Source organism: Lipophrys pholis, assembly GCF_963383615.2.
Source record: "Lipophrys pholis genome assembly, chromosome: 15".
NCBI classification, from domain to species: domain Eukaryota; kingdom Metazoa; phylum Chordata; class Actinopteri; order Blenniiformes; family Blenniidae; genus Lipophrys; species Lipophrys pholis.
Window position 1 is genome coordinate 4464452 of NC_137642.1, and position 20374 is coordinate 4484825.

General features: G+C 42.8%; 1 protein-coding gene across 6 annotated transcripts in view; it reads left to right on the forward strand.

Moving 5' to 3' along the window:
- birc6 (baculoviral IAP repeat containing 6) overlaps positions 1–20374 on the forward strand; it is a 122750-nt gene that overhangs the window by 72588 nt on the left and 29788 nt on the right. For all 6 annotated transcript variants that reach the window (XM_080482079.1, XM_080482080.1, XM_080482084.1 and 3 more), the window contains one exon: positions 117–288. In XM_080482079.1, coding sequence (XP_080338205.1) covers positions 117–288 — 172 coding nt within the window. The remainder of the gene's footprint in view (positions 1–116; positions 289–20374) is intronic.

Below are 20374 nucleotides of genomic sequence, written 5' to 3' on the forward strand. Positions count from 1 at the left end.
GAACATCTTGAGTCAGTGTTGAGCTCCGTCAGTCCACCGTGGTGAAAGATGGCTGAAGTTCCAGTTAGGCTCACTTTGTTGATGCTGCTTTCTGATGTAGATTTGTTGTTTTTCAGGTCCTGGCGAGCTACATCAACCCAGCCGGCTCGGGGAGCTGCCACGGCGCTGACGGTTCCTCTGCAGACAGCAGAGGCCACAACACCTCAGCATTGCCAGCAGTGCTGCAGGAGCTGCTGAGCCAGTCCTGCCTCATCCCCGCCATGTCCTCCTACCTACGAAACGACTCAGGTAGGCCCCCCAAGTCTTGTCTCTATGGTTCTGGGCACGCTCAGTAAATCCAGGACATTGTTTCTAGGCTTCTAAAAGAACAACCACAAAACCTTGATTTTCCACACTATTCTTGAGGCATTTGTTAGAATAATGGACTGTGGCACTGGACACTGCAGAGTTTTTATTTGAGCAGCATCCATAGGCACATTAAAAACGGTCTATGATTTAAAATGCTTTAATGTAGCCTAAACTGCTAACTATGGTACTGGAGATTTCAGAAATTTTTTTGCAGGCGTGTTTAATGTTGGAGTTCAGGGATAAGTCCTCATCCAAAATAACTCCCAGGTTTCTCCCAGTACTACTGGAGGTCAAAGTAATACCATCCAGTGTTACTAGATGTTTGGATAATTTCTCTCTCAGATGTTTTGGGCCAAATATAATAACTTCCATTTCATCAATTTTAACAGTTATCAGAAGTCGAACATTTACAGCTCATCTGGCTTTTATGACAAGCTTCTAGTTTGAGAATGCCATTAGTATCATCTGGTTTCATACAGAAGATACATTGATTTATGTATCATCTGCGTAGCAAGATACCTTTGTGTTTCCTGATAATATACCCTACAGGAAGCATTTATAATGTGACAAGTATAGGTCCTAATACAGAACCATGTGGAACTCCATGTTTAACTTCAGTCTGAGCTGAAGAGTCATCATTAAAGTGAACAAAGTGGAACCTGCCTGATAAATTTGATCGAAACCAGACCAGAGCTGTCTCTGTGCTGTGATGAGCTCTAAGACTGGACTGGAAAGACTCAAATAGGTTGTTTTTGCATAAATGGTCACATAGCTGACTTGCAATCACCTTTTCTAGGATTTTAGAACTAAAGAGAAGGTTGGATATTGTCCTGTCACTTGCTAAAACACCTGGGTCAAGGGTGGGCTTTTTGAGAAGAGGTTTTATAACATCAACCTTAAAGGCTTGTGGTACATATATTGTTTTTAAAGGTAGGTTGATCTGGTCAAGTATTGATTGCTAATCAAGGATAAAATGTCTTTAAATAGTTTAGTCAGGATTGGATCTAACAGGCAAGTTGTTGGTTCAAATGAAGCCACGATTGAAAATAACTTGTAGAGCTCTGCAGGATAGAAGCTTAACAACTGCAAGTCAGGTTCTAAGGATAAACCTGAAGACATGGTTGATTGGTCTGTGACAGCTTTGGGCAGTGAGTCTTTAAATGTATCCCGGATATTTAGAATTTTGTCATTAAAGACGTTTACAAAGTCATTACTGCTCAAAGTTAAAGGGATATGTGCTGTGGCTTTTTGTCAGCCTGGTAATAGTACTGAAGAGAAACTTGGGGTTGTTCTTGTTTTTGTGGTTTTGTCTTCTATTATGGCGGAATAGTAGGCAGTTGGGAGTTTTTCTAACGTCTTTTTTATAGATTAACTAACAATCTCTCCAGACTGTCTGAAATACTTCTAATTGAGTTAGATGCCATTTCCTATCCAGCTTTCATGCTGATTTCTTTAATATTTGCAATTGTTCATTATAACATGGAGCTATCCTTCAGTCTCCACAGGATAAATAAATACTGATGCCACTTGGTAGTGCAGGCAGGAGATCCTGCAGTGTGAGGTGAGTTTGGAGCTTGTGAAACAGCAGGTGGCACTGCAGATTGTTGGGCTGAAGCAAAGCTGGTGCATGTTCTCGTACAGCTCGATCCCACAGAATCCAGGCTGATCAGAGACGTCACGCAGTTGTGAATGAATGTGTGCAGGAAGGAAACGACGACTGTGGTTCTGGATTTTTCAGGGTTTCCAGCATTTTCTCCTTCTTGGTGCAGTATAATAATCCAGCGTGATGGTGCGACTCGGGTGCAATGCTGCGTTGGTGTAATATGTGCGGTGTAGGTAGAAGCACTCACAGCCGATCCCGGCTCTCAGGGTCAGGTCAGTCCGCTGCTTATTTCCTGTCGGGGATCGTCCGAGGGGGCCATCTGGTTATTAGTGCTGGGCTGACCCTCGGGGGCCCGCCAGCCGTCAGCCCCTTATTGTGTCCCACTCAACGTCCACTTTCACAGTGTAAACACCACAAGAGGAAACTTCTTGAACAGCAGGGAATTCCACCTACAAAAATAATTCATGATCACAGAAATCATGTTCCATTTAGTTTTTTTTCATTAATTTCAACAACAAAATGAGATATATTATATTTAGGGTCCGAGCAGAGCTGGGAGAGACCCTATTATAATGCAAGGAATTATTATTATTATTATTATTATTATTATTATTATTATTATTATTATCGTTGTTGTTGTTGTTATATAGCCTAAACTGCTTAATTTTTAAAGGCCCTAAAAATGCCCAAATCTTTGTGAAACTTTGCACACATGTCAGAAGTGGCAACATTTTTAATATTTAATGGTCACTGCGCATGTGTCTGGCTAAATGGCTCCATTGATTTCACATTTGCAACATCTGAAACCGGCAAAGCGTTTCACCTTCATCCAAGAAATTTGGTAGACACATGCAGCACGTCAAGCAGCAAACATGTCACTGACACACAAACTCTAAACCCAACAGGAAGTCTGCCATTTGGCATTAACTGTGAAAAACTTGTGTTGAACCCCTACTATAGAGTAAGATCCAAGAGACCTAAAATTAGGCCTGTATATACAACAGTCCTTAGGGTATTAAAATTCTTTAGCAAAAGTCAAAGGGCTGCCGGCCAAATATCTGATGGTTCGCCATGAAGCAGGAAGTGATGTGTAACTGCTCTGATCAAATGCCAAGGTCCATCCACAGACATAGACCTGTTGGCAAGATCATGTTTTACGTTTGTATATGTTATCATGAACTACTTGACCATAATAACCTTAAATTTGGCGTGTGTAAAATATATTGATGATGACGCACTGAAAATTGTGACTTTTCGTGTAAGGGTCTGACAGACAGACACAGGTCCTGCAGTGTGCTGTATGCAGCAGACAGGCTACCTGCTTAGAAACCGCTCACCTGCTCATTTGCACACCAACAATGACTTTAGCCAGGTGGGTTCAGACGGGGCCGGGTCGTTAGTTTTTGACCATTTTCACCTGTGAAGACCAAAGTTTACATGCCAACATTTTTAAGTGAAAGATGGAAAACCTTCGTTACGTCTTGAGTGTTCGTTTACACAACAACGGTAGTCAGAGCCACTGCAAACTCAACTTCTTGAAAACGGCTCCTAACGTGGAACTTTATGAAAATGCTCTGATTCCGTCCCATGTAGACGGCGGAAACACTGCTACTGTGGGCATGAGGCAGTAAATGGTTCTTTTGCACATGCGTGAGTAGATGGACAGTGACACCGTTTGCCGTTTGTGAAGACAGACACCATAAAATCCCTCGTTACGAAAGAGTTTTTGTTCTCCGCCATCATTGAAGCTGTAGATTTCACTGACGATTCCCAGCCGCAGTCGGAGGGAAACCTCAGTGAAATCCTGATGCAGCACACACAGTGGTTCCCCCCCTGCCTGCATGTGTTTGATCAGGCCTCAGTGAGTATTGAGTTTGGACCGAGCTCACGTCGTGCAGCGTTAGTTCCCTCCTGTTTGCACTGGAGCTTATCGGCTCGGAGCCGGTCCTGCCTGTAAATGTGTGTGTGCTGCCTTTGCTCGCCCGAGCAGCTCCTCAGACGCATGTTAAAGCTCTCCAGGTCTCATAATTAAATAAGAGCTGATAAAAAGACGTGTTGTAATTGCTCCTCATTATCTGGTTGATGCCTCCGACACACACTGAAATAATGGCCCAGTGTTTGATGAGTTCATGTCATGTGCCTTTATCATGTCACTCTTCCTTTATTGAGATGTACTTAACACACAGTTTGATAACAGAAAGGCGAGTAGTCATTACCAGGTTCAAGAAAGGTGGGTGCAGATGTGTAGAAGTCCTTCATGTATATTCGTCTTTAATGTATGTTTGCATCAAACATGTTTCTTATCACCATACCCATTTTTAGTAGATAAAATTAGACAGAAGAAAACCAAACCAAGATTATTTGCTGATGATCCATCACTATAATTAAGTAATATCAACTCCTCTGCCCCATATGTTGTTGATATTATCTGAAACTTGACAAAATATTCAGCATGTAGACTGATAATGACTATACAGGGGTCAATGTTATAGATAAAATGTGCTAAATCTAGGAATGTCTGAAACAAATAAAGATAAAAGAGAAGAACCCTCAAAGAGCATCCGGGGTGATATTTGAGTGCAATTTAAGTGATTAAACATCATGAAAACAATCCAAGATTAAGTTTTTGTGTATGTTTAGCAAAACTATATTAACGGTGATCTTTATTTTAAAGGTGAGAAATGGTTTGTGGCTCCAAATAAATTTTATTTGGTTGAAAGCGGCTGTTTTAGATGGCAATCCTGTGCTATGTTTGGTAGATATAGACGGCACCATCATTACAAAGTTCAGCTCAGGCCAAGGCGGTTAGCAAAGGTGCCAAACATAAGGTCTGTGGGCCAAAAATGGGCCACCTAAAGGTCCATTCTGGGACGCAAGAGGACATTGAAAACTTCCTGGCTTCTTTGTCACTTTTACACTTTTCAAAGGGTGTGATTTCTGATTTCTGAAGTAGCAGACAAAAAAGAATCATGAGACCGAAGTGAGAGATAAGTTACACAGCAGTGAATGCTAGCTTTAGCATCAAATCAACACAAATGGCTTTTACATGGAGATCAGGCTTGTTTCCAATTTGAACTTGTTTTCCCAAAATTTGTACTTAAACATTATTATGCTCCTATTTCAGGGTTAAACTGGTTGGTGAGTTAGCGAGTGAACCCCACCAGAACTCCAAACCTCAGCCAAACTCGTACGGTCCAACTTACATTGTAGGAACATCTTTCATGTAGTGGAGTCAAGGTGTGTTTCTGGGGCTGAAGCTGAGGTAAGCTGGAAAGCAAGCAAGTTCTGTGGGACCGAACATAAAATCCTGGGTAGTCGTGTACTCTCCTCGTCCTGGACCCAATTGCCGCAAACAGAGAGGAAATGACTGTTACAGATTTTTTTTTCTGCCGGTATCCCACGTGACTTCTCCCTTGTCAGCCACAGCAGTCATGTGACTTTGTGCTTTACTCCTATTGGCCATTGAGCTAGAAATCAGTCCTGACTAGTCCTGAAATATTAAAATTTTTTTGATATGGCCAGGATCGCGCCGAACCTTCAAATGAATCCTAAACGTTGGCCTCGCAAACAAAGCAACTCTGGTAGGTCAAGATATCGCACTTTGCTTTGGCTGGTGAACTTAGCACTCGCGGCTACAGAAATGCTAATTCGAGAGTCCCAAATGAATTCCTGTCCAAACATGCAAACCCAACATTCTCCCGAGTTGAATGTGGTTGTGGGGATCAAAGGATACGATTAGGGTCAGATTTAAGCTTCGGGTCTTGGTTGTGATGGTTATGGTGAGCATAAGTTGCTAACGAATATGTCTGCATAGTGCCATAGACATGCGTGCACGTTAACCATTTAAAAAGCCGAAGTAAATCATCCTATCTCCCTCTTGACAAACAAATCCCCTTCTGTTTGCCCCTCAAGCCTCCACCCCCCTCCCTCCCTCCGCCCCTCAGCTCCATGTCCCGTCACCCCTGCGCATTGCTCCACATTAATCATCAGTGTCTTGGCAAAGCCTTTTGGGATACATTACTATTTCCCGCCGTCGCCTGGCACTCCATCACAGGCAGCTAAGCCATTAGTGAGAGGTAATACTTTGAATGTCACCACATTACTAATTTATCTTAATTGAGGATGGACATTTCTACACACTTTGAGCGACTTCCAACGAACACCAGGTCCTGTCGTGGAATTTGTTTTTTGTTTTCATTTCCCATATTTCCTGTCATGATTTGTGTAAGACAGATGAGATTTACTGTTGATGTAACCAGCAGCAAGTGGCGCCACCTAGGCAGGGGCTCTTTTTCTTCAACGTTAATGTTGAAGATGTTTGGAGGGTCATGTAAAAAAAAATGACTGGTTGGTTTACACTCTGTGTCCATCAGCTATGCCATACTGTCACAGTGATCACAAAGTAATATTGGTATCATAAGCAGAGTGACGTAAGGAAAATCATATTGCTATAAAGGCAAAATGCCAGTTTGTCAACGTCAGTGTGACCTTGTTTGTGTACAAGCTTTGCTGAAAGCGGATACTCGGAAAGTTGCCAAATTTGCTACGACGTGAATAAAATGAGAGTAGTTCTTGCATTAGAAGTGTAGTTTTGAATGTTAAACACTGGAAATTGAACTCGGTAAATTTAAAAAAAGAAAATCTGCTTCAAATTGTGATTGATTTTCTTACATCAAGAATAACTGCAACATTAAATTGTTGTTTTTCTTTGGTTTAAATTTTTTGTCAGACTATCTCCATAGAATTACCTTTTCTCACCTTTTGGGGGGGATTCATTATTATTACTGTTATTTTGTTAATCTTTTTTTTCATAACCAGATGCATGTTTTTTAATCAATGAATGTATTAATTTTACAAAATATATCCTGCTCATCTCCACATAAAGTTAAAGTAGACCACCTGATTGAAAATTGGCTTCAGTTTGTGATATTAAGTATTCAAATGTAATGTTTCACAACGAAATGTTGTTTGGATCTCAAAAACACAATATTTTAAAGAAAATATATGTTACACTGAAGCAGACCAGCATTAATCCTTAACATGTTGTCATATGATTTGTTGTGGCCTAGTCTTCCTACAGACTTGTTCAACCCTCCTTTAAAGGTTTTCCCACCTCAGAGCCAGGTAGCAGCGTAACAAACCACACCACATTTATTCATTGCCACTTTCTCTCTGATAGATTTGTGGATTTGCAATTTATCGCCACTCACCCATGGTGTTTCAGATTCTATTATCACGGGCTGAAATAGGCAGGGGGGTGGGGGGTGTTGCCATCGTCATTGGAATTCCTGAATGAAAAGCGGGTGTACTGTGTGAAGACCATCCTTAGCTTCACAGAAACGTGCCAGGGACCACCGCCTGTGGCCTTTTTCCTGTGGTTGCTGTGGCACTGTTTACCCTGCGATGGATCGTTGACCTGTGCTGCTTTCACACGCGGTCAGCTCCGGCCGGTTCCAGCCCCTGTGACCCTCAGTTGGATAAAGTGTTGTAGAAGACGGATGAATGCTTTCACTAAACTACCCCCCCCCCCCACGACACATTCCTCCCACTCTACCTCTGGGAAGTGGCACTTGTCTTCAGGGGTTTCCCATAGATGAAGCTCCAGGCTGCTCTAATTGATATGCTCCCATGTTTATTGTTCAGTCTCTTGATAGCACAATACATCTTGACTTTATACAAATATTTATAAAAAGCCTTGTTAATACAGGGAAAAGATTGCTGACACTACCCTGAAAACAACTGGAAGAAATTGTTATTTTTTTCCCCCAAATATGGACAAAAATGCAAGAAGGAAAGAAGAGGATAGGCCCAGAGTCATTGTACAAGTACATAAGCTACATAATTTAAATACATGTAATTTCTTGCAGCTCTAACATACCTTGTTTCTATGAAAATACTTCCATATTCAGATGTTTTCTGAATTCCCACCCCCAACACCAGATGAAGGTGTCGTACTGGTTTGTTGAAAATAAACTGAATAGGTGGTCATGTGATGAGTTTATTTGACAGTACAGCACAGCCACGTTGCTTTTTCACACTCCTGCAGCTTTTTTGTCCCCAACGGGCCAATTGGTGGCTTTTTCTGGAGCAATGCCACACTGCTATGGGTTCTGCTTTTCATAACGACATGTAAAAGCCCTTCGAGCAATCACAGTACCAATGACTATAAAGTGAAGTATAAAGAAAGGGAAAACCATCAGTGTTGTCCACTCAGACTCAGTTTTTCCAGGTAGTCCAGTGAGAAAAGGCGGACGTGGATCAGAAGAGAGTTCATACCCCCCCCAGGCCACATTGTAGGGGGGTTGTCGGTCCAGCATGGGGTCTTGATCCCATCCACCGCATCTCCAAACCATTTGTTATCTCCCTGGCTCGTGGTTGTGATTTGGCAATATGGCTTCTTCTTCAGCATCCTCTGCTACACTGTCCTGCCGCCACCTTCTCTGTGTAGGCAAAGCATTCATGACAAAATCCGCGGTTAACGTCCGATGAAGAACGTTGGTCCCTGTTCCTCAACTTTTCTCTGGTCTGATCAGAGAAAATCTTATCTCCTTTCGTCCTGCACTTCACAGTGTGGTGTAGATGTAAACAAACACAATTACAAAGAGGTTAAGGAACGTGCCAATGATGCCCAACATGGCCAAGATGGACTCCTCCTGCTCCTCCTTGAGCTCCAGTGCCCGCACGTCATCAAGGGTGATGACTGTGGTGCCCATGATCCTGATGCTCACCTCAACCTTTTCTGGAACAAAAAGAGACATGTGGAGACCGTGTCACAAAATCAGGGGAAAGACAAAATGGGACATGGCTGGAATTTGCATGCTTCTCTCATTTATTCTTCTCCTCCCGCTAATCTACCAGATTTGGCACACCGGCAGCCCCTCAAACGTAATCCCACACCACCAGGAGGAAATCAATCGTGGATCGAACAAAACAATGGCCAAGCAGAGTGGGAGTGGAGATTAGTCTGTGAAACCCAGTGTTTACGACCTGCCACAGCTTGAAGCCGAGCTCCTCGGCAGCCGCGAGCAGCCCGACGCTCGCACTCGCTCCGGCTCTCACTCTCACTCCCAGATTATCTGCAATGAAACCGTGGAAATTGCCAGCGGTGACGCTCAGCGCCGTTCTCCCTGTCAAAATAAGCGTGATTTAATGGCCCCCTCCTCCCCATTTACTTTCGCCCACCTCTTTTTATACGTCGTTAATGATTATACACACACACACACACACACTCTGGTCTCTCTCTCTCTCAGTACTTGTTGTGAGCTGATTTCCCACCTTCCTTTTGGAGGAGTGGTAGAAGATGGATATCTGAAGAGAAATGTAAACAGGATCGTTGGAGAGAACCACGATCCTTGTTAGCGGCCATGCATCTGCTACCGAGGTGAAATTCAAGCAAAACAAGGGGTATGAAGAGAAAGTGGCTTACCCTAAGGCGTCTAAGGTGTAAGACAACATCATCCGACATACTTTTTGGGTCCTGACAGGAAAACCCTTTCTTCAGGGACATTTAGCACATGGAGACTCCGGGTTAAAAAGGGGGGAGAGACTTGGTATCGAGGTACAGTCCATAGCTTCAAAGCCAGTCAAATCTTCCACCGTGTCAGTTTCCCACTCCTCTGCTCTTTAGCGCCACCTGTCGAGTTTACACACACCCCCACTCATTCTCTTCCCCCAAGTCCTTTCTGCAAAGTCTTTGTAGTCGGTTCTTTTTCTTTCTTTTTTGGAATCAGGAGGTTGGCATCACAGCTGCTAAAGTGCTAGCAGTCTGTTTTCAGGGGGAGAGAAGCAACGCTCTCCTCATTTGCTCCCTCTCTTCTCCCCACAGTTCCTCCCATCTCCGCTCTTGAGTTCACTGCTTTGCCTCAACTCCTCCACACAACTCCTCTGTAAATCTGCACTCACACCCCCACTCTTCTTGCTTTCCTCTCTCCTCTTGGAGAACAATGCAGTTAGTGCCTCTCAAAAAAAACCTTCCCCACCAGTGGAGCATCCACATCAACAGCGTGCACGATCATGTCTGCACGACGAGCCCATCGGTGTGACACTCCAGCCTCTACTGAGCGAGGTGAGCGCAAGCAGGTCCCCAAAACAAAGTGTGGCAGCGGATAATCCAGAGGGGCAGGAAGAGATGTGAAAATCCCATGGAGCGGATGTCTGCCACCGTCACCCTGACACTACCGATCTGCACCCGCCACCAGTGACAGCAACGCGACTGTAGATCTCCAGTACCAGTCAGTCACCACGGGGAGGATTGTGCATTGCATAACCAGGCAGAACGAGGGAGAGCGAGAGACAAATAGAGAGAGGGAGGACGGGTCCTGATGGCTGTGGCAATGAAGGAGAAGAAGCATGAGAGAAAGAGAGAGGAGGGGGGAGGGGGAGCAACATCACTCACACTTAGTCGCCTCCTCCTCTCCCACCATCACAGAGGCTGGTAGAGCAATCACACATACACACTCACACAGACGCACACACACGCACATTGTCTCTCACCACCACCTAAACAACACTGACAGACAAAAAAAGAATTCCAAAAAGGAGGCAGATTCAGCCCCAGTGCTCAGTGCTTCACTGCGTTCAGTGGAGCCCATCATCAGCTGCTGTTATCAAGGAGGAGGAGGAGGAGGAGGATAAAGGGATGCATGTGGCTGGGTGGAGGACTTAGGGGAGAGAGGCAGTTGAACGATGTGGGGTGTCTATCCAGGCACTTTGTTTTTTGATGCTGCTCATTACAGATAAATATCAAAGACGCCAAGCCTCCTCTGGCACTCCCCGTGACGCTCCCCACCCCCGTTCTTTTGTACCCTCATCCCAGCTCGCTCTGTAAACTCCTCGTCTACACCCTTGTCAGCACAGAGCTTGGTTCCTGGCTCCCGTGCAATCCTTCCCAGTTATTGAGGTTGAGAAGTGAAACTGCAGTCCTTGAGGTCAGCACATTTTGGACTGCCATGTGTGTCAACAGGCTTCCCATCTTGTCAGCTCATTCTTCCTTCATGCTTTCTCATTCTTTATTTCCCCTTAACCTCCTGCTCTTTGTATTTTGTTCAATTTGCACTTCCACAAGGAATGCATCAATAATGCAGAAAACAATGTAGTTCGATCAGGAGTGTCTCATAGCTCGTACATGGACTGGACCAGTAGTTTGGAGAACGCATTTAATAATTATAAAAATTTATTGATCATTATTCAAATGCAATTTCGACATTGCTTTTCTCAACAATGCTTTCTGGTTCAAAATGAGGTCAAAATGCATTAATTTGGGGCAAATCTGAAGAACAATGTTAAGTCCTGTATGTCATGGCATTTCTTTATAGGTTAACGTGGGCAAAACATCACTTTATGTTTTGACAAATTCACCACATCAGTTAGCTTTGATGCTAACAAGTCGCAGTGTAATGTTGGCGACTTTTTTGCAGCACGATCATAAATGGTTTCTCTGCAGAAATTAGGTTAATATTTTATAAATTTCCAGTAAAACTCTCATCCTGTGGTCTGGTATAGAACCTTTGTCTGGCTGATTTTTGGCCCCCAGGCTTAACCCAAACCATAACCCCAACTCTCTGCAGATAGATGAAGTGTTTTGAGACAATGCAGTTAATATGTAATAACATATTAAATTTGATTGTGAAATGCATAACTTATAATGCAAGATCAATATTACATTTACAGTTGAAAGAAAAAAAGTCCAGTGGTTGCAGAGGAACACATGCTCTTTTTTGTATGTTTCTTCTGGTTCTGTCAGACCTATGAGGACATTTTATCAAACAAGCTTGTCTGCGCTTCGACTTTGTGTGGCTCAAGGAGTCATGGGAGGAATGAGTTATTCAGAATCAACCAAGACCTTTTTACAAACACACAGGGTCTTGTTTTTCTAGTCTCAAGTGTGTGGTACTTCTGTATTTAGGCATGTCCCCTCTGTGTGCTGCTTCCGAATAATTGTACTGCTTGTCCTCGTCTTCACTCAGCAGTTTATTCTAGTATTTGTGAGATTATCATTATTTGTTCTAATTTCACTATTGAAAATTGATATGAAGGTGGATTCAGCTATTACATCTGTTTCTGTGGGTCATAAAAAAAAAGAGAATTAGACTATCATCTGATGTCAGACCATCTATCCTGACCAGATTTTGGGTGTCGGATGGTACATTTGCCACATATCTGAATGAACCTGAGCCTGGTGCAGACATTAAATAAACCATAATGAAACATCAGGTATACTTTTAGTTCTTGGTCACTTCTTGGTAAATATTTAAATAAAACACTTGTGAGTGAAAACTAGAGTGTCCACATGTAATGAGTCAGCTTTATTTTTCCACATCTTGCCACTCACCCTTAAAATAAGAAATATGAATGCAGAATAGATTAAAAACCTGAGGTCTGGGGGCACATTGCTAATCTTGGTCTCAAGATAATACTGCAAAGACAATTGTCTGACCACGTCTCTTTCTGAGACAAACATACCCATGAATGCTCACATTTACTTGAATATGCACACAAACACTGTCAGAAGCAATAAAAGTCTAACTTATATTTTGATTGGAACTCATGAAATTGAACCATTAGCCCTTTTCTTTTAAATGCATCCTTTAGAGAATATAAATGCTCTCAACCGATGTTTTCTTGCTCACTAACATTAAGAGTCGTAAGAGATCGGACTTGCAGATGTACTCAAGTATTTTCAAGATACACTGAAAAGTTTGTGTAGTTTGACTTCTAGATCATCTCTCCCCTTGATAAGTCAATAAAAAGCATATTTTCGCAAAACAATTGTAGTTTGAAAATACAAATGATACTCCACCACAGAAATACCCCGTGCCACTATCAAATGTCAACAGAAAGAATTCTAATTAACCCCAAAACCCTGTTGTCTACTCGTGACCCCTGCCTGACTTCTCATCCAATTTAGTAGTTGGTGCACCCTGCAGTTGCTGGCGGAGGGAGGAAGAGTCCTGTAATTACAGCTGACAGACTGATGGTTGGTATTTCAGTGGGGGTTTGTGGTGGAGGAGGGGGCATCCGTACAGTGACTTAAAGAACTTGTTGAGAAAATATGACCCCCCCCCCCCCCCCCCCCCCCCAACCTCCTCTACCTTTAATTATTGAAATGATCCCACAGTTGTGTATGCAGTGTGAGAGTGAGTGGTCGGAGCGGCCGATGGCGCAGATTGACAGCCTCGCTTCCGTCAGTCAGCCCCAGGGCAGCTGTGGTAGCCAATACATAGCCAAACGTAGTTTACCAACTCGAGTATGGAGTAAATGAATAATGCAATGTAAAGTGTCTTTGAGTGTCAAGAAAAGCGCTATAAAAAAACCAATGCATTATTATTATTATTATTGTTGTCTTGTAGACTGTGACAGTGGTGAAGAAAGATTTATGTCAATCAGGTGGGAGGACGGTTGGCAAAGGTAACAGGACAAGAACAGCGCCCATATCATTAATCAAGTGGTCAAAAGAGAGGCGGCCAATGACTGCTAATGTTGTGTGCAAGATATGTAAATAGACCACTGGCCGATAAAGTCAGGGACAGGACTATGGGAGGGCCTCTTCAGCCACGAAAAGTTCACTTAGTTGGCACCACTCAAGCTCATGGCGGTATCACAAATCTACTGTAGTTAGTGTTAGTTAGTAATCTGGTGTAGTGACTCCAGAGACTTTTTGCAGCACCACGAACAAAATCCACAGAATTATCAGTTTAACTCTCTGCACTGTCAATATACATGTTAAAACAAATTGATAAAACTGCTAAATTGCTCTTAATAAGATGAAAGTTAAAGATCCTTACCCAGTCAGTTCAGTACCAACATTATAAAACCCAAATACATAGTCGGTGAGTATTGTTATAAAATGTGAACTAAAACTAGGAGTGGTGGAGGTTGTTTTGGTGTGAGTTTAGGCTGGTTTCTCATTTGTTTTTGCCTGATTTTGCTGTGACCTCATTTGGTATCCAACAGGTTTTTGACCAGAGTTTAAACTGTTTAGTTTGGTTTGTGAATGCTTTCCATCTTATTGTCATAAGTTCTAGCTGGTTTTTGGCAGGTTTTCCCTCTTGTGTTCTACTTGGGTTTAGTCTGGTTTTTGATCCTGCCTTTGCCCCGGGTGGCCAGTGGTTCCTGGCTGGTTTCTGTCAGGGCTTTAACCTCCAGCTGCATGACTTGTCTGTGTCATTGCTTTGTTAGGATTGGCTCCAGCACCCTACATCCCTCAGTCAAGTAAAACAATAGATGGATGGATGGGTGATTTCAAACTTTGAAATATTTGGGGATTGTGTACGTGGTGGCATGTGAAACTGTGTTAAAACATGTTTTTGAAGTGATGTTAAACATACTCAGAATTGCCCAAAGCCACTATCTTGAAGTTTAGTAAACCTTCTTGTACATTTCTCGACCATTTGAAGACTTAAAAGACATAAACATGATGCTTGAGTTTTTCACATATCCTTTGTAAAACTCCAGTATCAAAGTCTGTGGTCATCCTGAGACACAGGATGTCTCATTCTCTACCCACCTACTTCATCACTGTAACGATCAATAAAAACCAAAACCTGACAACGTTAAGGAGGCTGCTGCAGAGTCTGCTCACGAGTGAATGGAGGGGTATCTGTGTGGACTGCTTCCTGCTGAGAGGAGCTGCTGAGCATCTACTTCCCAAAAAGAAAGCAGGCTCTAAGCTTGTGGGTCGCAGAGAGTGGGTGGATAAATACCATGACTCAAGCTGGTGGCTGCACAGTGTCGGGTCCTCCTGGCTCCTCTGGGGCACCGGATCAGGGGACAGAGTGGCTGAAATATTAAGACGCTGACATGCCTTCGCCAACACACAGTCTGCCTCAGTGGACACCGGAGATAATGTGCATCAAAGCAACCCTGTGTGGAACAACTAGAGAAGAGTAGCCTGCAGCTCTGTGCCATTTCAAAGCACAGAAGGAACACAGGATGCATTTTGGCCATTAAGATTCCCTAAACTATACTGGAGTCACTTTCTTTGGGTAGAACACGCACGCACGTGCACACTGTGGAGATGGACAGACTAGATTAAGAGGAGGGAAACCCAATGAACCCTCGCAGTTTCACATTATAATCCCACCCAGAGAGATGGTCAATCTAATAATCAAGATTAACTGCTGTGCAAAATTAATTTCAAGGGAACTAGTTGGGATGTGCACCTTTAGTCGGCTAAAAGGATAATAACAGTTGGCACCAGAAATTTTAGGCGCCGTTTACACAACATTTTCAAATGAAAACAGAAAACTTTCATTGTGTTTTGGGTGTGTCCGTTTACACGTCAACGGTGCTCAGTCACTGAAAACAACTTTTTGTCGCTCGGCTTCCGTGGAAAGGGCCGAATACGCAACGTATTGAAAACGCTGCTACTGTTCATGAGCGCCACGGCCGTATTGAATAGTTCTACCCAAGCATGAGGAGAGGGACAATAACAATGTTTCCTCCAGAGTGTCATGACTCCCAGTCCATATTCTCCTGGGTCTTGGTAGTTTTATAGTTAACAGTCACTGTAATAACAATCCCACTCGGTTGTCCATACAACTGTCTCTGTACTCCCATTGTTAATGTTTATAGTGTCTTGTCCTCTGCATGCATGTATATGAAGTCTCATTACGAAAACAGCCAGTTATTTTTTTGCTCATATCGGATCTGTTCGTAAAGAGTAGCTTCAGTTTAACATCCCACATCTGACAACAGTGTCTTTCTCTCTCTCTCTCTCTCTCTCTCTCTCTCTCTCGATAGATAGATAGATAGATAGATAGATAGATAGATAATAAGAATACATTTTATTTCAAGGCACCTTTGTGGACACTCAAGGACACCTCACAATTGGTTAAAACATTGCATTTTCACTACTCCGATGTTCTAATCATCAATCTCCGACTCATCCCTGAGATCTCCAGAGCACCGGAGTCTATGAGCTCCACCCAAACGGGTGGAGATGCTCGCAGGCGCTGTGGATGACTTAAACAGAGGCGAGCTAAGCTAACAGCGCACAAGCGCTCCTTCCCATGGATGAGATACGACTTCACATCACTCAGAGCAAGAGACTTTCTAAGTTTCTGTACATGTGTAATGACTAATTGTGGATCCTGATCTTCTCCATACTGATATTTCCACCTACTCGGACACCACAACACTGCTCACTGCTCAACCAGGTTTATTTACATTTCCCAATTTGTGGCCTAGAGGCTTCAGCCTACCACTGGGACAACTTTTGCCTTCACTTTCCTATTTTTCTTTAGTGTCCTCACAATTTCTCTCCCTCTGTATGTTCACAACTACACATTTGACATTTTCAGACACATTTTCTCTTGACAAATGTCACTTAAATGGCATGAAATGAACATCCTCAAATGTGATGCTGCTGGTAAAACTAGTTAGGGGAAAAAAATTATATTACTTGCCATTATTGCTGTTCAGATTTATTGATGCTTTGCTCTCACAATCCGAATAAATGTAACTAAAAATAAACTAAAACATATTTCCGGTTAAGTTTGTGTTGCAGTTTTCAGATGTTTTGTGTTTTTTGTGTTAGCTTTGCACCCAGAGGTCAAAACTTTCGTACCAATTGACAATGTTGGTTCTTTGCACTGGTCTGTGCAACATTTAACTAAATCATATACATTAGCATATTGACTTGGCTTGTACAAGTCCTATGGAGATGGCTGCACAGGATCTCAAACTTTTTCACACACACACACACACACACACACACACACACACACACACACACACACACACACACACGGGCAAGACATTAAAGTGAGAACAAATCCTGGCTTACACACACAACCACTCTCGCCCACATGCGAAAGCCTTCATTTCTAAGCTTGACTCTGGTAATTTCCTCATATAGTGAAAATCTGACTGCAACAATTTCACAGCAGGAAAAGCTTCATCACCCCTGGTTGGGATCCGTTGGAGGAGCACAACAATGACTTTTGAAAATGTCACTCAATATGCATCTTGGGCTTCGGTATTATAAAATCCCAAGAAATCCAAATTGTTTGCTTATAAAGCAACATCGGCTGATATCAGCTTCCAAATTTTGAACTTGATGTCTCCCAAATAAGCCCTGCTTATATCATTTTGAAACACACCAACATGTTTGAGCTCCAACTGTCTCTTGAATGTGCGAAATGTGCACTTGGACATCTTTTTTTCCAGGGAATGTTTGCATTTCCAGATGATTCACAGCCTCATTTGGAGCGCAGCTTCTGCACTCACTATCCAGAGAGGCGATTGATTGGACACTAGGTGAGGCTACATTGGTGAACAGGGAGACATTAGAGTAGAGACAGCACTGCCTTTATCTCAAGGAGACGAACAACCCCCCCAACACACACACACACACACACACACACCCACCATGCTAACTCATTGCAAGCGTCTCGTGCAGGGTCCGCAACCCTCCATTGACTATCAATCAGGGCGACTGTGCTGCACGGCTGCTTGGAGGCCCCGTCTGCGTACGGCCCTCAGAAGCCCTTAAATCACACTGAGTGGATGCTCGCCGTTTGAAGCAGCACCATGACTGCAGGTCAGCAGCAGCAAAAAATTCATTGAGGTGATGGATGTCCGGTGTCTTCGGATCGCTGCTCATCTTCTGACTGAGAAGAGGAAATGCTCCATTTTCTCTTTCTGTGCTCTTCAAATTAGATCGATTTCCCCAGTGTTGTCATACTTGCCATATTGGAAAAGACAGATGAGTGAAAGTTACCAGGAGATTTGTGAAGATAACCTGAACTATCGTGTCTTTGTTGTAAGATAGCAAAGATGACCCAATTGTCTTTTTTTTGTGACTAGCAAAATACCTTGCTATATCACAATTGTGATTTCTGTACTGATATGTATCGTCTCGGAACGACATCTCTCCCATCAAATCTTTAGAAATAGTTCTCGTTAATGTAACATCGACATGCACAACATACATACTGAAGTAAATTGTTTCCATGCTTTGCAAAAGTTATGAAGGAAAATTGCAATCAATAACGAACATTACACAAAAATTACGTATTTAACTAGGATTGAATTGAAAGATTGAATTATTTAACATGTTGAGTTATTAGATGTATTTGTAGTTGGCAAACGTCTCCTCTCCTGAACTGTACACCTACATGTGAGGGGAAAAACAACATGGTTCAGTCAAAGCTGTTCTTTATCAGGGACAAGACAAAGAGTACTGTTATTTGAAACAACAATCACAAACACGCATTATCATTCATCACGAATCGTATCGTCGCCGCACTCGACAACATGTCCCTCCACTCGTTCTGTTGCACATTTTGCTCCAGCAGATTGTGTGAGAGCCGAGAAACTGTAGGACCACTGATGATGGGATAATAAAGCCTGATGGCTGTGAAGCTCCAGTGCTTTCAATTGTCCGTGACGCTGTGCAGCGTCACATTTTGTGTACTTTGGATTGTAAGCCATTAGCCTAAAGACGTGGTGTAGTTAAGTGTTTGTAGATGAAGTGCCACCTCCCCGTCATTCTTCTCTCTCTTAGTAGATCCCGCTTGGCAGCGATTATCCCAAGTATGGGGGAGAAGGGTGAAAAAATATGGTGTGACATTGACACAGAGCAGGAGGAGGGATTGCTGGGAGTAATTACAGAGATGTATCACGCAGGAATTGGGATTCAATGCTGTTTGCCGTCCAGAGACACTGGTTAGAGGATGTGAGCGCAGATTAAAGCCCTCGGAGGTCAGAGCCGATGTGGATGCGCGGGGGAGGGAGGGGGGTGGGACAGTAAAGGAGCAGGGGATTTCAATATAAATGTAAAACAGTCCAGGAGCCACAAACAAGAGCTGTTCTATTTATTTTAGGGCTGACACTTCAAGGCAAGCACATGGAAGCACAAGTATCCGCGCACACACCAGACAGCTCGCTCGCTCGCTCAGCCTGTTGATGCTGATTCCACAGTCTCAGAAGAGCTCTGAAACTTGATTGGCTTCTGTACAAGTGCGGCTTGATGCCATTGACAAATAACGTTCAAAAATGAAGCCGGCGCTGAGTCATAAATCAAACCGGCTCACAGTTTTTCCTCATTTTGCTTCGGCATTGACACAAGCCAACCTCTTTGACTCTCTGGTTTCCGAAGCGTTACCTCTCTTGTGCCATGAAGTTTTACTCCGATTGTTGTGGTGGCAGTGTTTTAGCACAATGCTGGAAAGAGCCCCACACAGGCCAGGCACTTTTGTCCAAACTGAAGTTTCTTCAATCTTTGCATCCACCTGCACAGTTTTCCAGGAGGTGAGTCCTAATTGTTACCTCGGCCAAGGAGGTTATAAAATCACCTGTCTGTTTGTTTGTCTGTCTGTTAACAAGGCATCTCAAAAACTAATGAGCGTATCTTCATAAAAATAGGTACACAGGTGCATTTTGATCAAAGGAAGAGCCCAATCAATTTTAGTGCTGATCCAGATCTACATAGTAAATTCTCATTTAACAATATATTGTCTTATCGTGTGTTCTTTCAAATTATGAAATAAAATCATGTGATCACCAAACTACATAAATGAATTAGGGAACTTACATATATTCCACATTCAGATCAACTGCCTTGTGTCCACGTCGATCCTTGGCGGATGTCAGAAATCTCTGATTGCCCCTGTTTCAAGTGTCTTTGTAAGTAAGTAAAGTATATAATTATAAACCTGAACTCTACCGCCATGAAATATTCATATCTGGATTCATGTGGAGTTCGACATCATGAATATCTCAGTATTTCTGCTGTTTAGTGGTTACACCAAAAGATGTTTTCAGGCTCACTTTTTGTGCTAAAATGTGTAAATGTCCATTCAGACTCAAACTGCAGATTTGAAGTGTGTTTATTCAAAATGTCTTCAAAACTCTGGATTTTATACTGATAGCTGAATGTTTTCGAATGTTGGTTGGTTGATAAATTCTTATAGCATAGCATTCTGCTGCTACCACTCAGCACATTGGAAAATTTAATCCAGAAACGCTTCCATCGTGGTACGTCTACAAGAGTTAATAGATAATAGAAAGTAGAAATTACACTAAGTACAAAAAAAAGCAGGGTGTTTTTTTTTTTTTAGTTTTTATTAAGCGTGGCTGTCACACAGCAAGCTTCATATAGCAGCCGTCTGCAGCTGACTGAGGCTGCAGGGCCGTCCTGCCACTGTTATTTCAGGCTTCAGATGTGGGCGAGAAGTGGGAGCTGTCAAGTTTGGTTTGTGAAATTGGAAGAGGTTGACTGTCTCTCACACACACACACACACACACACACACACACACACACACACACACACACACACACACACACACACACACACACACACACACACACACACACACATCTGCCTCTTATTTATTCTCTCCTTATAGAATCTATCAGGAGAGAATAAATGTAATTTAACTGTTCCTCGAGTCCCAAAAATAATGCACAATTTTTTTCTT